Consider the following 15,859-nt stretch of genomic DNA (forward strand, 5'->3'; position numbering starts at 1 on the left):
GGGGTTGGAATTTGGCCAGGACATTGGAGTTAGCAGCCCTGCTCTTCGAGACCTTATTCATTGAGCCTCAGATTTCTCATCTGACAACAATACAGTGCCCCCCGAAATCTGTCCCCGCCTGGACTCGAACCCATATCTCGTCGGTGCCCTTTGCTCTGCCCGCCAGACAGCTTTCTTGGGCTTCCCACCCCGGCCTTGCTCAGGCTGCATGAGATCGCAGTGTCTCTCCGGCATGCAGCGTAACGTGTCCACGATTTCCACTGGGGTCTCTCCTTGCCGCCCCCAATAACCGTTAATAGGGTGTTGGCGGGTGGCTGTCCTTAGGCTCTGGTTGCTGGGGTGCATTAGGCGCCCTGGATAGCATATTAAATCCTGCGGCTTTGCTTGACGTCCTTGTTTTTCACCACCTCTCCCTTTCTCCCCAGGGTGCAGGATGTCATGTCTCTGGAGGCCCCCCAGGCGAGAGGGGCTGGCTCTATTCTCAGCAAATCCCGGGCACAATGGAGGAGCGAAGTGCTGAGCATCCTGGGCCAGATTCAGTCTCCTCTCTCCCTTTTCATACTGAGGTATGTCCCCTCTCTCTGCGGAGAGGGCCGGCCAAGGGCTACAGGGGGGGTCTGGCACCCATTCTGCTGTGTATATGGAGCAGCAGCAGAATTTTCCGAGGGGGCTGGTAATAGAGACCAGGTTCTCGTCCCAGCTCTGCCATGTACTTGCTGTGTGTAACCTTGGGCAAGCAAGACTCTTGTACTCAGTTTTCCTGTCTTCAGGATGGAGAGAGTGACACAACCCTTCCTCGGCAAAGCACTCTGAGATCTAGGTCTGCAAAGCAGTAGAGAGGTGATTAGAGCAATGGGTCTTCCTCTGCACGAAATTAACCCGCCCGGCAGAAAGCAAAGAGTGTGTGTGAGTGCATTCTGTGCCCGCCTGCCCTGTGGCTTGCTCTCTGAGGTGCCGTGCAGTGACGCTGTGAGTGCATGGGCGGTGGTGGTGGTGGCAAGTCAGATCCCTGCTAAGAGCCTGTATGTGTGTGTTTGTATTTTAATTTTTTTGCAAAGTTGGGGATGTTTTTCCTGTGTTTCAAACTTAGCTGATGGTTGGCTGCGGCTGGGCCCTGGGCTGGCGAAGTGGAATCCCTGGTGAAGAGGGTTTGGGATCGGGTAGTGGTTCAGAGATATGTTCTGGTCAGAAAACAACACACAGCTGTGCTTGATGGTCCCAGGAGAGGTCCAGGACTGGAGTAGCAGGGGGCTGCAGGTCGCAACTGAGCGGTACCGATGGAGTTAGTGGGTGAGGGGAGCCCAGGGCTGGGGTACCAGAGGGCTGCAGGTTGGGATTGAGGGGCACCGATAGGAGCTAATGGGGAAGGGAGCCCAGGGCTGGGATCACAGAGAGCTAGTAGGGGAGGCTGCTGGTCCTGTATTAAATTGGACAATCCTCTGCTTGAGAGCTTCGTCCCTTATGCAGGACTGGGAGGAGACCGGATGCGGTTTTGATAAGTAACCAACAGGGGGTGCCATTTTTAAGAGCATGTTAATCTTCCCCCTCCAGCGTGACCTCAAGTGCATTATACGTAGGGTCATGCCAGCGGGGTTGGGGTCACACCATGCTTGGCGGTACTGGCACGTCTGGTGTTCTGGGAACGTGTCCATAGCCACCTTAGCTGCAGGTCGGGATTCAGGGACACCGGCAAAGCTGGCGGGGCAGTGGAACCAGGGGCTGGGGGACCAGGGGATGCGAGTCAGGACTGAGGGGTATTGGCAGAGCTGGTGAGGGAGGGGAGCTCAGGGCTGGGGTGTCAGGGGATGCAGGTCAGGATTGAGGGGTACCAGCAGAGCTGGCAGGGGAGGGGAGCCGGGGGCTGGGGGATCAGGGGTGCAGGTCAGAACTGAGGGGTACCGGTAGAGCTAGTGAGGGAGGGGAGCTCAGGGCTGGGGGGTCAGGGGACGCAGGTCAGGACTGAGGGGTTCCGGCAGAGCTGTGCGTGAAGCAGCTCAGGGCTGGAGCAGGGTGGGCTGTGGGTCGGACCTGAGAGGCGTTAGCAGAATTGCAGGTGGATCGGGATGGAGGGGCATTGGCCGAGCTTCGTGGGGAAGCCCGTACAGCACCTCCGTGCGTTCTTGGTAGCCCCATCCCCTTTTAACGAGTGCTAACGTTTCCCACTGGAAGTAAATATCAAAGACTTCACCTAAAAGAAAAGGTGAACTTTTTTTTTTGATTGTTGAGAAATTGACAGATAAAGTTTCCATTGAGGCCTAATTGCTTCTCTGATTGAGCTGTAATAAAAGAACCTTTCCGAACAGTCTGAGTATTTAAAATGGGGAAATTGCCCAAGGGATAAAAGCATTTAGAGACTTCTGGTAAACATCACGCAGGAGCTCGGGGGTGGGGATGGGGGAGATGGGTTCTGGGTTTGCACGCTGGGCTTATTTTATTTTTATTGCATTTTTTTGCCTAGTCACGCAGGGGCGTTAATTTTTTTGTTGCAAACAGAGCTCCTGTTTATTCATTTACTTTGTGGGAGCTTAAAGACGTGGGTTGAACATTGAAATGTGATGATAATGCCTAGCTCACGTAGCGTTTTTTCATCTGAGGCTCTCAAAGCACTTCACAAAGGTGGGTCAGTGCCATTAGCCCTGTTGTACCGATGGGGAAACCGAGGCACAGAGGGGGACCTGACTTGCCAGAGCTCACCTAACAGGCCAGGGGCAGAGCGAGGAATTGGGCCCAGGTGGCGTGAGACCCAGTTTAGTGCTCTAACCACTAGACTACACTGCATTTGAATTAAATCTCACTCTTAGGGTTGATTTTTCACACCCCTGAAGTTAAGCCGACTTAATTTCCTCGTGTAGACAGCGCCTGAGATGCAGCAAGTCTGCATTTTGAGTCTCTCCTCTGTCATTGAGTCACTTGGGTAAGTCATTTAACCTCTCCTTGCTTCCATTCCCCATGTGGAAAATGGAGAGTGTAATAGTGTCAGCACTGCAAACCCCAGAAAAACCACAACATTAAAAAAAATATTGAGGTGGGGAGGCTCTCCTTTTGGCTTCTGAGCCACTAGTCTGTGCTGGGGGCCTATTTTCATGCTTTTGTACCTCTACAACAAGGGCTGGAAACTTTTGCTCAATCAAAGAAGCTGAGAGTCTTACGCATTCCCATGACTCTGGAAGCTGGAGCTTTAAAAAACTCCAGGGAGGTGGAAGAGCTATCGAAGCTCAAGGACCATATTTGGCCCAAGAGCAAATGAGGATAAACTGACCATGAAGAAATGTAGGCTGGAAATGAGAGGAAGATTTCCTAACCACCAACAGGAGTAGTGGGGGGAGAGGGGGAAAACAAGCCGAACTAGTTCTAAAATGGACCTTGATACATTGATAAATGGGATGACATGCCGGGTGGCCTGTGATACCACAGGACTGCTCCCAATGACCTCGGAGGTCCCTTCCGCTCCTAGGTTCCTAATATGCCAGTTATTGCAATACTTGCGGTAAAAGCACAAGAGCTGGCAACACCATGCTTCTCTCTCGTGTGTATGTGCAGCGCCTGGCACGATGGGGTCGTGTGGAGAATGAGTGGGTGCAACTGTATAGTGTTGATTTCAGTGGGGGTCTGTTTGGGCCCCAGAGTGCCAGGCCGGATGGGGTTGAACTAGGATGAGTTTCCCAGCAGTCCTCCCGTGTACCACGCGTTTGAACGGTTGCCCTGGCACCGGCTTATGTTCTGAGTCAGGCCTGGAGTGGGCTTGTTTAAACTCTCAGGCTTCTGTGAAATGAGTCGGGAGGTTCTCAGCCCAGTCCCCCCCATGCGCAAGCGGCAGGGAGGAGCTAGTGAATTCCCAGCCCTAGAGGTGGTGAGCGTGTGCGGCTCGGTGGGGAACGCAGCGAGGAGACGGGGAATTGAAATCCCTAGAACCGGTGGTGACTGACAGTGGTGCCCACCCGTGTGATGTGCGGCATCGTACTGTAGCTCCTTGGGCAAATGTCAGAGGCCATAGGCGGCATGTTATATACATTTGTTTTGCTCGGGCTCCAGGAATATTCAGGGCCGGGTGCCCTGCTCCAGCAATATTTGGTTCTAGGTCTCTCCCCCGGTCCTGCCTGGATCGGGCCCCGGCCCCCGCGGGCCTCCCCTCCCGCGCCGCGCCACATCCGTGCCTGGAGCAGGTCCCAGCCCCTGCCTGCCACCCCTCCCCCTGTGCGTTGTCCCCCCCCCCCGCCACGCGGCTCCCTGTCTGACAGAGAGCAGCGGGCCTCTCCCCTGCCTGCTTGGGCTCCCGGCAGAACTGCTGTCTGCTGCCCCGGGGTCATAATGCCCGTCATCCGCTAATGGCAAGGCAGGCTGCCGTTACCCTGCCCTTCTGCCCTAGCCCTGAGCCTCTCCAACACCCCAAACCCCTCATCCACCCGCATCCTAATCCTCAGCCCCAGCCAGAGCCCTCATCCCCCCACACCCTAATCCTCTGCCCCAGCTCTGAGCCCCCCCCCGCAGCATGAACCCCTCTTCCTCAGCCCCAACCCTCATCCCTCCACACCCTGATCCTCTACCCCAGCCCTGAGCCCCCCCACATCACGAGCCCCTCATCCTCAGCCCCAACCCTCATCCCGCCACACCCTAATCCTCTGCCCCAGCCCTGAGCCCCCCCCACAGCATGAACCCCTCATCCTCAGCCAGAGCCCTCATCCCCCCGCACCCTGATCCTCTGCCTCAACCCTGAGCCCCATCTTGCATCATGAATCCCTCATCCTCAGCCCCACAGCCCTCACCCCTGCGCTCCCTCCTATCCCCAGACTCCCTCCCAGAGCATGCACCCCACCCCTTCCTACGCCCCTAGCCCAGAGCCTGCACCCAAACTCCGTCCCAAAGCTTGAACCCCTCACCCCCTCCTGCACACCCACTCCCTGCCCCATCTCAAAGCCTGCACCCATCCTGCACCCTAATCCCCAGCCCAGGACCTGCACCCCAGACCTCCCCCCCCAAATCCCTCTCAGAGCCTTAGGTAGGTGGGGGCGGAGTTGGGGGGACGAGTTCTGGGCACCACCAAAATTTCTACAAACTTGCCACCCATGTCAGAGGCTGATGATTAGAAGATGCCAGTGAAGTTTAGAAAGTAGAGTGTATAAAGATGTGATTCCACCCCTCCTAGCGTAGGGTGCAGAGACCGGGGATGGACACTCCGTGATGGGAAATGAGGTTGTTGAGGGGCCTAACGCGGGATTGCCCCACTTGGAGAAAGGTGGAGGGAGATACGAACATGTCCACTGAAAGTTGTACGGGCCGGTGGTCCTTTCAAGGATTGTGGCTGCCAGGCGATCGAGCAGGAGGCGAGAGTCTTGGTACGCGGATGGGATATCAGCGAGCCTTTCTTTCCCTCTCCCCCAGGCTCTGCAGCTGGGCTCTGCTCAGACTCCTCAACCACATGTTCCTCAACGTGCTGCTCCACAAAGGGCAGCTGGAGATGGTGCGCCGGGCAGCCCAGACGGTAAGGAGCAGTGAGGGGGCTGAGACGGCTCTGCCATGAGCCCTCTTCCTCGTGTTATCTGCCTAAGGCACTTGGGTGAGTCCCGCCACCCTAGTGTCTGAGCTCCCATGATGCCTTTATCCTCATGCATGGGGGGCAGGGCGGGGCTGATATCACCATTGTACAGGTGGGAAACTGAGGCAGCGAGCGGCTAAGAGATTTGCCCTGGGTCACACTGGAGTCTGTGGCAGAGCAAGGTTTGGAACCCTAGCCGCTGGACCATCCTTCCGCTTCCTCCTTAGGCAGGGTTCCTGACAACACTCAGTTACCCTGGCACCTTCGCATTGACGCTTGTGGTCACCGCATAGTGGGCTCAGCACAGGGTGCAGAGCTGGGTCCCGTTCCCGACGCTGCCTGAATCCTTGTGCAGCCTGGAGGCAAATTGCTTAGGGTCACATTTTCAGCAGGGCCGAACTGCCTTAGGAGCCTGAATCCCAGAGAGTAAATGGGGCTTAAGTCCCTGAGTCACTCGGCCCTTTTGATCTCAAGCTGGCAGCATTTGCGTGCCCTGGTCCCTAAGTGCCCCCTGCCAGGCTTAGGTGAAGGCGCGTTACGGATCTGCCCCCAGCCTTGGCCCTGGGCTGAGAAGGGAGCTGTGGCCGGTGGCGGAGCCTGGGGGCTGGTGCAGGGCCAGGAGCGGAGCCATGCTGAGGCTGAGGACAGGGCCAGGCGCAGGGCCGGGAGCCAGGGACTTGGCTGGGGGCTGCACCAGATCAGAGCTAGGGGCTGGGTGGCACTCCCTCCCCACTGCTTGTAGGGACTAGCCCGGGCACCCCTGCATCCCCCGATGTTCCTCCACACCCCCCTAGGAGAGCGAGCCCCATAGTTTGGGGACCTCTGCAATAACGGGTGTGGCAGGGGCTTGGTGTCCAAGTGGACAGAGCCCCTCTGCTGATGCTCTGAGAGCTCCTCTGCAAGCAGGGTATGCGGTTTGCTCACAGGGCTGCACATCTGGTTCCTTGGGGCATCAAGCTCCGTTGTGTGCCTCCACCAGAGGCCTTTCCAGCTGTCGTCTAGAGCGTGGGACTTGTCTCCAGTCGCCATGGCCCAATTTTCTATATAAGGGTCTGATCAAATGCTCATTGAAGTGGATGGAAAAATCCCTGTGGGCTTTGGATTGGGCCCCGGGCGTCCGGTGACTTGCCAGGGGGCTGTGTGGAGAGCAATGCCCAGGATCCTGTAGGGATGTGCAGTATATTGTCTGCAGTGGGTCCCCCTTTGTGCACATTGCTCAGCCGGCATGGCATGGCCTGCGGGTCCCTCTGTAGTGTGGATGTGGGCTCTGATGTGGGTTTAAACCCAAATCCCCTCCCGTCCACGCACACGCTTTTCCTCCGCTGCTGGGTCCCTGGCCCGTTTCCAGTAGTAGGGTGCGTCCCGCTGCAGCTGGGGGCACTGGTGGGCTAAGAGCGCTTCTGCACAAGCCTCATGGGGCAGACGGACAGGTTCTGCCACATTACACTGTGAACCCAGCCCTGGAGTGGCCACAGCCGGCCAGGGGTAAGAGAACCCTGGGAAACACTCCTGGAAACGCCTGTCCTGTCAGTGCACTGTCAGTGTGGCCAGGCTTGCCTGGTGGATACTCCTCGGCAAGCGTGGGAGGCCCGGGCTCGCCTGTGCTGGTACGCAGCCTCAGCTGCACCCCGCACACCCCCCATCATTTTCTCCTTGCAGCCTGACGTCCCACTGGTTTTCCTCTCGACTCGCAAGTCCCAGCTGGATGGGCTGCTGCTCCCCTTCCTCCTGTTTTCTCAGGGCCTGGGGGTGCCCCGAGTGACCTGGGAATACCAGACCTTTACCCCAAGCCTCAGGTAAGGCTTAGAGCCGGGGTTACAGGCATCTGTCTTCTGCGTGGCTGGCGCCCTGAGCCCGTTTCTCTCCTCATCTTCCCGTTACTTTCATTCTTCTGGCCTCTCCCTTGGGACCTTTCTCCCACCGGGGGATCACGGGCAAAGGGGCTTGGAGGGAGAGGTGGCCGTCCTGTCTCCCGGGGAGGCCCAGGCAGGATTGGGTGGTTTAGGAGGGCGGGGGTGCTGGGCTCTCTGCAGTGTCCATGTCTGTTTTTGCCTGCAGGGCCGTGCTGAGCCGGCTGGGAGGGGTTTTCCTGCCTCCTGGAGCAGAGCACGCGCCAGATGGCGAACGGGGCGCGCTCTCCAGGGCCGTCCTCACCTCGGTAAGTGGGGGAGAGGCAAGAGTTCGTGCAGCTGAGCCGTGAGCCAAGGGGTGGCTTGGGACCCTACTCTGGGGGAGGGGGGAACGTGGTGAAAGCCTTAGCCAGTGGTTTGAGACTCCTAAAGCACTTGGTTAAGGATTTCATAGCTGACTAGGAGACTTAGACACCCTGCTCCCATTCCCGTCAGTTGGAACTTGGTGTATGGCTCAGTCCCCTCCCCAGCTTTGCTCATGCCAGCCGTTGGAGGGGAGGGTTACAGGTCAGAACGGCCGCACCTTGCTTAGATGGACCCTCCGCATGGACGGAGCACAGGTCTGGGAGCCAGGGCCTTCCCGGGTTTCAATCTCGTTCATTTGATGAGCACTGCCTGGGTGCTTAGCTTAATTCCACCTCTGCCACTGACTCGCTGTGGGACCTGGGTCGAGTTGCTGCCCCTGCCTCGGTTTCCCCACCTGCTCAATGGGGAGGATGCGGGAGTTGTGTGTGTGAGCCTCAGCATTGTTATTTCGGAAGGTTGTTGGGGGCTTGTCCAGGAACCCTGCTCCTTTGTGAAAAACTGGAGCGAGCCCCTCAGAATAGTGAGCAGCCCAGTTGTTCGGGTGCTCAGCTGGATGGGGGAAGACCCAAGTTCAAACCCCCAAGCTGAATCGGGCCGAGCAGGGATTTGAACCTGCCATGCTCATGCCCTGGGCCGTTGGCTATTCCAGGATCTCGCTCTGGCTTTTCACAAAACGACGTCTGAAGTTCTCGCTTGGGTCCTGACGCGGGACGGGGTCTCTAGACCTCGGTTGGTTTATTCCTTGATAAATTCCCTAGGATTTATGCGTAAGAAGGCAGGGCCAATCCAGTGCCCGCTTTGTTCAGTGCGAGTCTTTCCGTTGACTCCATCGCACTCAAACACCTTCGTGGAACATGGCCCAACCTTTGGGCATTGCGTAGATTTTTCGGTCGCTCATGCAGGGCTCTGCGGGCATCAGTCTCGGATCTTGCCCAGGCAGATTTAGGGCCTGGTTCTGGCTAAGAGCCACAAGGGGGGCTGCCCGAGTGGTAGAGCCTGGTGGAAAACCACGCTTTTGTGGGGTGGAGAGAGGACGTCACGGGAGGAAATTGGACCTGGATCTCAGGAAGCGCTCCCTGGCTGTGAGATCTGTCAGGCTGTGGGATTATCCCCCTGGGGGAAGGGGCCTTTGAACCGCGGGAAGAGGGGAAGGATTGGTGGAGCTGAGAAGGAGGGTGGGATGTGATTGGCTGGGGGAGATGTAAGGAATGAGGGTGGGCAGCAGGGGTGAGCCAGATGGGGCCACCTGGGGTGGTGACGGGAGCAGACGATTTTAGGGAGTAACCACCACTTCTCTGCCGCCTGGCTGCGGGGGGTTAGGGGGGAAGAATATTCCCTGCCCTTAGGGCAAAGGGGAGCTTGGCTGCACCCTGTCTCCGATCCCATGAGGTTCCTTTCCTGCCCGCAGTACATCGAGGAGCTGCTGAAGAGCCGGCAGCACCTGGTGATCTTCCTGGAGGATCCTGTCTCTGGTGAGCCCCGGCTCTCCGCCCCTGGCGGGGAGTGGCTGGCTCTGGTGCTGGGTGCTGTCCGTGCCGGAGCCGTCCCCGATGTGATGCTGGTGCCCGTGGGCATCGCCTATGACGTAGCCCCCAGTGCGTCCCACAGGGGGCTCTCGGTAAGAACCACTGGCCATTAAGGGGAGTTGTGGCCAGAGCAGAGCAGCCGGGAGCCAGGACTCCTGAGTTCTGTTCCTAGCCAAGGGAGGGGAGTGGGGTCTAAGGATTAGAACAGGGGGCTGGGAGCTGAGATTCCTGGATCGTGTTCCTGGCTCTAGTGGGGGGTGGGTCTGGCATAGACACTGACAGTTCTACCCTACGCTCACCCGCTTTCCCTTCACTTGGGTACGTGCTCTGCACCTTGCAGGGGATCCTCCTGAGAAACCCACTTTTTCCTGCCCTCCTGAATGGGGCACCCCACTTGTGGCCATACCTAACCCACTGTCCTGGGCACTCATCCCTGCTCTAGTCTCTGTCTTGACCCAGATCTCACCCCTCGGCTTCTGCCTGTCTGGTCTGGCTGGGCTATTCCCAACAATCCAGCTCCTCTCTTCAGACACTGGGCACCCAGGGCAGTCCATCTCTCCAGGTCACCAGCCTCATCTCTCATTTTTATTTTTATTTTTTTATTTTTTGCCTGCTCCCTGCTTCCAGTATTGGCTGACTGGCTGCTGGCTCTGGGAACCAGGCCACTTGCCTTTCCCAAAGTTCCGGAGAGGCGCACGTCCCAAACCTTTGGAAGCCGAGGGCTCTGGTAGCCAGGACTTTCAGTTCTGCAGAGCACCTGAGATCCACACCCGGGAGCTCCCGTGGAGCTTCCAAACTGAGCAGGGGTGCGGGCACAGCGCAGCTCCCCTCCTGCAGAGCTGAGTCATTTCGCTTGGGCACCCTGCAGAATCAAAACTTCTCTCCCTGCAACCTTGAGGTGCAGAAAATTGGCATGACACTGTGAGGGTTGTTCATTTAGGCCCCCTGATCCAACTCTCCCTGCGGGGTCGGGTGTTGCCTTGATGTGCTCCTGAAGAACAACGTCCTGAAGACGCTTTGCCTGTCCCCGTGTAGCCTCCTGCACCACCACCTGCAGCTCTACAGTGAAGCAGGCCTGTTCCTCTACCGAGCTAATGTGCCCTCTGACTGATACATAGCGATAACCACCACCAGCGCCCGATTAACAGACTGCTCTTCTGCTCTCCTAGGGCTCAGCTCAGCCTTTGGGTCTCTGGTCCTGTCTCCTGGCTGTTCGCCGAGCCCTGGGCCGGGAGTTTGGCTGTGTCCGGATGGACTTTGCGCAGCCTTTCTCCTTGCAGGTATTGGGCAGCCTTCTGGGGGATTGGCCTAGGGCTTCTGCCTGTTCCGGGCCTGGGGATTTGGCGATTCCTGGCTAGATCTTGGGGAATCTAGTGGCGCAAGATTCTTGGGTGTCATGATCTTGGTGGAATTTGGGGAGTAGGGGGATGTCTCCGCTGCAGGTTTGAGCGAACAATTAAACAGTCCCGCAGCCAGAGCCCTGCAGTGCTCCAATGATGATTTGAGCATGCAGCTCGAGCCAAGCTAGCGCCAGCTGCTGTGTAGACATGCCCCAAGTGGCTTGGGATGATTGGCCAGTTGTGCCGTGGGGAAACTGGTCGTCTTGTGTTTGGGGATTGGCCTGGGGAATCCGTTGCCTCACTGGCATGGCTTGGAATTAGCTGGATGGGCCACATAGGGTACATATACACTATGTCTGCGGCTGGCCTGTGCCAAGCGACCTCGTCTCATGGGGCTCGGGCTGCAGGGCTGTTTAATTGCAGTGTAGACGTCCAGGCTCGGGCTGCAGCATGGGGGCTTCTTTAGCCCCACTGCTGCTGATCGGCCTGCAATGGCCTTGGGAGCCTTTGGCCTCCTGGTGTCTAGCGGGGCCAGTAGCAATTGACCGAGTTGTGTTCCTTGATCCCAGGAGTACACAGCAAACAGCCTCTTCAGACAGAGCTGCTCGCAGAAGTCCCTGGACAAGCTGCTTCTGCCCATCATTCTTGGCAAAAGGTAGCCCCAACCCAGATCCCTAGGGGGACAGGGGGGCAAGGAGAGCTGGGGCCATGGGTCAAAGAAGACCGTAAGGAAGGGGCTGCAGAAAGATCCTCTGGGTGCACCAGGTGTGTCATGAACCCCAGCTAGATTCCCAGCCCGTGTAGCCGGCACTGCTCCAGCTTCCACTAGCAAAGCCCTGCCTGGACTCCGTGCTCTGAGCTAGGCCAGGATGCCCGCTCTACTGCTGAGCCGTGTCCCTTGTCCTCTGGAGTGACTGACCCTGGCTGTCGGTTTCAGCAGGAGCTCAGCTTGGGCCCAGATGCTCCAGAAGCAAGGGCTTTGGTGACAGAACATGGCATGGCTGGTCACGGCAAAACCCACCTGCCCTTCAGCAGGGGGGTCACAGGCTGGTTGGGCTGTGGGCACCGAGCTCCCCTCTGCCCCCTAGAGGTGGATCCAAGAGACTAAACCTCAAGCTTCAGGGACTAAGCCAGACTCTACACCAGCGGTGGGCAGACTTTTTGGCCTGAGGGCCGCATCAGGTTTCGTAAATTGTATGGAGAGCCGGTTAGGGGAGGGGGGTCATGGCCCAGCCCCCACCTCCTATCTGCTCCCGCCCCTGGACCTCCACCGCCCCATCCAGCCCCTCCTCTCATTCCTGATGGCCCCCCTGCCCCATCCAACCCCCCCATTCCTTCCTGACTGCCCCCTGGAATCCCTGCCCCCATTCAACCCCCTGTTCCCCCCGATCCCTATACACACCCCTGATCACCTCCTGAACTCGCCTGCCCTCTATCCAACCCCCCCGCGCCGTGCCCCCTTATCGCGCTGCTTGGAGCATCGGTGGCTGGCGGCGCTGGAGCCGGGTCACGCTGCCGCCATCACCACCGCGCAGCACAGAGCACCGGGTCAGGCCTCAAGAGCTCACAGCCCCACTGCCCAGAGCATTGCGCTGGTGGCGGGATGAGTGAGCTGAGGCTGCGGGCGAGGGGGGAACAGCAGGGGAGGGGCTGGGGGCAAGCCTCCTGGGCCAGGAGCTCGAGGGCTGGGCAGGACGGTCCTGCGGGCCGTAGTTTGCCCACCTCTGCTCTACATGCTCAGGTTTAGGGGACCTGCCTCTGAAGACTGGCCACTGCCAGGGGCAGGAGCTGGGCCTTGGTCCAGATTGGCAGTTCTCTTCCTAGCTCTGGCTTGAACCATGGTGGGTGCACCTAGGGGGAGCGTGCGCTGCCACCGCCCATGCTGTGTCATGCAGCTGGAAGAATTGAGCCTCTGGAGCTTCCACCAGCCCTGGGTTCACTGCCCGGGTGTTTGCGTCTCTCCTGTCAGCCAGCACCTCTAGCTGTTAAGAGCTGCCCGGTCTCACCCTTGTCATCCCGTTTCCGCAGCCCCGACCTGCTGGACTGGGAGAAGTCAGAGGAGTGGTACCCGGGCCTTGGAGCCGCCGCGGAGCTGAAGGCAGACGAGCGAAGGCTGGTGGGCAGACTTGGCCTGCACTCCTTGAGCGGTAGGCGCTAGCTCTGCGCTGATCTCCTGGGCAGCTGGATTTGGGGAGGAGGAGGAGAGGGGAGCTCCCTTCCCTCCCACGGTCTCTGCCTCTTTCCACCAACCTGTTGAGCTAAATAACTGAACCTGTCTTGCGTTAGCTGGGAGCCGATGGGTCTGCTCCGCATGGTTCTCTGGCAGAAAAGAGGCTGGAGTGAGATTCTTGTAACCCCCTTGTTGGGTCTGCCGCTGGTTGTACAGACTGCATCTCCTGCCTCCACTGGCGTGAGTGTCGGGGTCTGGCTCAGCGAAGCAAGGGGGCTCATTCGGAGCAGGCGCGTGTACGAGAACAGCCACAGGCTGGCGTGCTCCAGGGGCAAATGGAGACTGGCCATGGGCACAGGCCCTGCCGTCAGCGGCAGGAGGTTTGTGTACCGGGCCCTGTACTTGCTGGGGGAGGAATGGGAGGGGCCAAGGAGACACCCTGAGGGGAGACTTGCTCCACACTCCCCATTTAGACCTCGGCAATGAGCAGGGCCCCTGTGCTCCAGCTGCCCTGGATGGGACCAAGGCCTCTGAGGGAGACCCAGGTACCTAGAGAGATGGTCCTGGAGCCTTCAGGCTGCATTGCCCCTGCTGGAGGGGGCCTATCTTGGTGTGACCAGGAACTTGGTGGGGTTCAGTGGAACCCCCTTGCAGGACAAGTGGGATTTGTAAGCTCCATGCAGGGCCAGACCTCCTCTCAGTTGCACTGTGGATTTACACCAGTTGGAGGTCAAAATCCGGCCCACAGATCCCTCCAGGGCAGCTGTTAACGTAACGAGGAGAGAGGCCAAGCCGGGTTCCCAACTCCTCCCCTTTCTCCATTGTTCTGCTGTTGCAAGGCCTTGTTTGCTGCAGCCGTTGCTGGGGCGGGGGCGGATCTGTACCTGGCACGGCTGTTCAGAGAGGAGAACCACATGGATCTGAGTCACAGACTTCAGGAGGAGCGGCCCGGCTGGGGGGATCCCACTACCACCTGTAATGGCACAGTGACAGGACAAGCGCAGCGGCCTCCCCACGAATGCAGCCATAGTTCTGGCCTAGATTGTGAGAGCTCCTTGGGGCGGAGGCCTTCCTTGCACGACGTCTGTACAGCATGTGGCACAGAAGGGCCCTGATCCCAGACTGGGACCTCTCTTGGAAGTCCCGTGGAAACACATTAGCAGGAACATCCCAGAACGCCCATGGCTGGAGCGCTGAGAACGTCGGATCCTTGCCAGCCCAGCGTCCAGCGGGCGGGTGCCCGGAGGATTTCAGAGCCAGCTGATCCCTTCTGATCTGCATCTCCCGTGTCTTTCCTATCCCCGGACTTGGGTTCCATCATTTCCTTCCATGTCTAGGCTCCATGGCGAGAGACTCTCCAGCAGCCGGGTCCGAAAGCAGATCCCTGTGGGAGGAGGAGAGGCGTGACGGGCCATGGGAGCGCTCTGTGGCAGGACTGGCCGCCCTGGCAGGGCAGGCAGCTTCCTTGCTGGGGTTGGGGTGGGCTGACCCCAAATCAGAAGCAGAGGGCCTTCTCAGAGCATTTCCCTGGGTGACTGGCCTTGTCTTATCAGTCCAGCCTGACGTTGGGTGACTGTGGGCGAGTCACTGCACCGACAGATGGAAAGCGCTAGATAAGGGCTAGGTATTGAATCACCTGGACAGCCAGGGACTCAGCACTCCTCAATCTAGCTGCACGAACTCTAGATCTCTTGGATCACTCTGAGAACTTCCTCTGCCCTATTCCCAGCTCTGACCTAGGTGGCTTTCAGAGCTTGAACGCACGGCTCATCGGTCTTGTGATGGTAGGAGGTCTGGCTGCCGCTAGGCAAACTCGAGCGGAAGATCTTACCCTGCGCTGAGACTGGGAGAGAGGGTCGGCTGAGCTAGCGCATGGGAATTAAAACGAGCTTTTCCTTCCCAGCACAAAGCCTATGAGAAGGGAAGGGTTGTTGTCCCTCTGCCGAGTTTCCAGGTCTGGTTTTCAGACGTGCTGAGCTACTGTCTAGTCTGAGAATCAAGTGATGAGTGGTAGAGAGGGGATTTAAACCCAGATCTCCTGGCTCCCATTCCAGAGCCTTCACCACAAGACCATCCTTTTTCTCACCCACCAAGAATTAACTTGATTCTCTACGTTCAGCTAGAGAGCAGAAGCCGAAAAGTTCCTCCGAGGTAGGCTAGGGAAAACAATAGGCTTGTTAAATTGCCATCCCGGTCGCCTGGTTACATAAAGGCTGCGTTTCACGTGTCGCGCTTGTGGTTCAGTTTATCCTTCTGTCCTGTGGTGGATGTGACTTTCCAATTATCCATCATTTGAGTCCAATGCTCCATACGTGCTAATGCACCGGGTGTGTAACTGCTCGTGGAGAGCAGCTGACTCCACCGGAAGCGAGAGCCCAAACAACAACGCGAAAGGGACGCAGGGACGCTGCAAAACAGAGTCACGCCTCGATCGATTTCTGCTGTGCGGAGAGGTGCCCACAGCAAATCAGTCCTCTGTAGGGCTCAGTTCTGGCAGGTTAGCTCTGGTCGCATGGGAAATTTCCAGCAGAATTCCAGTGATTTTTTTTCCCCCCGCCCTTTCTCCAAACTGCTGTTCTCTTGCTGTATCTGCTTCATAGCAATGAAGGAGCGATATCACCCCTCAGTGCTGAACTGCTTGGGGAGGATAACGGCATGATTTGGTTGTATATCGCACTGCCACCAGATGCCACTGAGGCCAAGAGGTGAGGATTGGATACTTTCTTAGCTAATGAACAACATCCGAGCACACACGTTTCTGTAAAAATCCCCATGCTTCAGGGTGCAGACCACACACTCATGGACAGAGGTCAGGAAGAAGCTCTGGGCAGGTTGTTCCATCAGTGTCTACTGGGGACATTCGTGCTCTTTCCTCTGAAGCAGCTGGTTCTGGTTTCTCTCAGAATGGCTGGTGCCCTGCGCTGATTCATTCTGGTAATTCCTAGGTTAGCTGCTGCTGCTCCCATGAGAGATTTTTTTTTTTTTTTAAACTCTGGTTGGGTGGCTCTACACTAGGAGCCACAGTCTTTTTGTTCCAGATTCACCCCACCATCCCCATCACATCTCTGAGTCCT

General features: G+C 57.9%; 1 protein-coding gene across 1 annotated transcript in view; it reads left to right on the forward strand.

Moving 5' to 3' along the window:
• The window catches only part of GPAT2 (glycerol-3-phosphate acyltransferase 2, mitochondrial), a 44,413-nt gene that overhangs the window by 18,725 nt on the left and 9,829 nt on the right, over nucleotides 1-15,859 (forward strand). Inside the window, exons 6-13 of the mRNA XM_050939954.1 lie at nucleotides 426-566; nucleotides 5,380-5,479; nucleotides 7,193-7,329; nucleotides 7,592-7,691; nucleotides 9,158-9,367; nucleotides 10,445-10,555; nucleotides 11,185-11,270; nucleotides 12,644-12,762. Of these exons, the coding sequence (XP_050795911.1) occupies nucleotides 426-566; nucleotides 5,380-5,479; nucleotides 7,193-7,329; nucleotides 7,592-7,691; nucleotides 9,158-9,367; nucleotides 10,445-10,555; nucleotides 11,185-11,270; nucleotides 12,644-12,762 (1,004 nt within the window). The remainder of the gene's footprint in view (nucleotides 1-425; nucleotides 567-5,379; nucleotides 5,480-7,192; nucleotides 7,330-7,591; nucleotides 7,692-9,157; nucleotides 9,368-10,444; nucleotides 10,556-11,184; nucleotides 11,271-12,643; nucleotides 12,763-15,859) is intronic.

The sequence above is a fragment of the Gopherus flavomarginatus genome, chromosome 2 (assembly GCF_025201925.1).
Source record: "Gopherus flavomarginatus isolate rGopFla2 chromosome 2, rGopFla2.mat.asm, whole genome shotgun sequence".
Classification (NCBI taxonomy): Eukaryota; Metazoa; Chordata; order Testudines; family Testudinidae; genus Gopherus; species Gopherus flavomarginatus.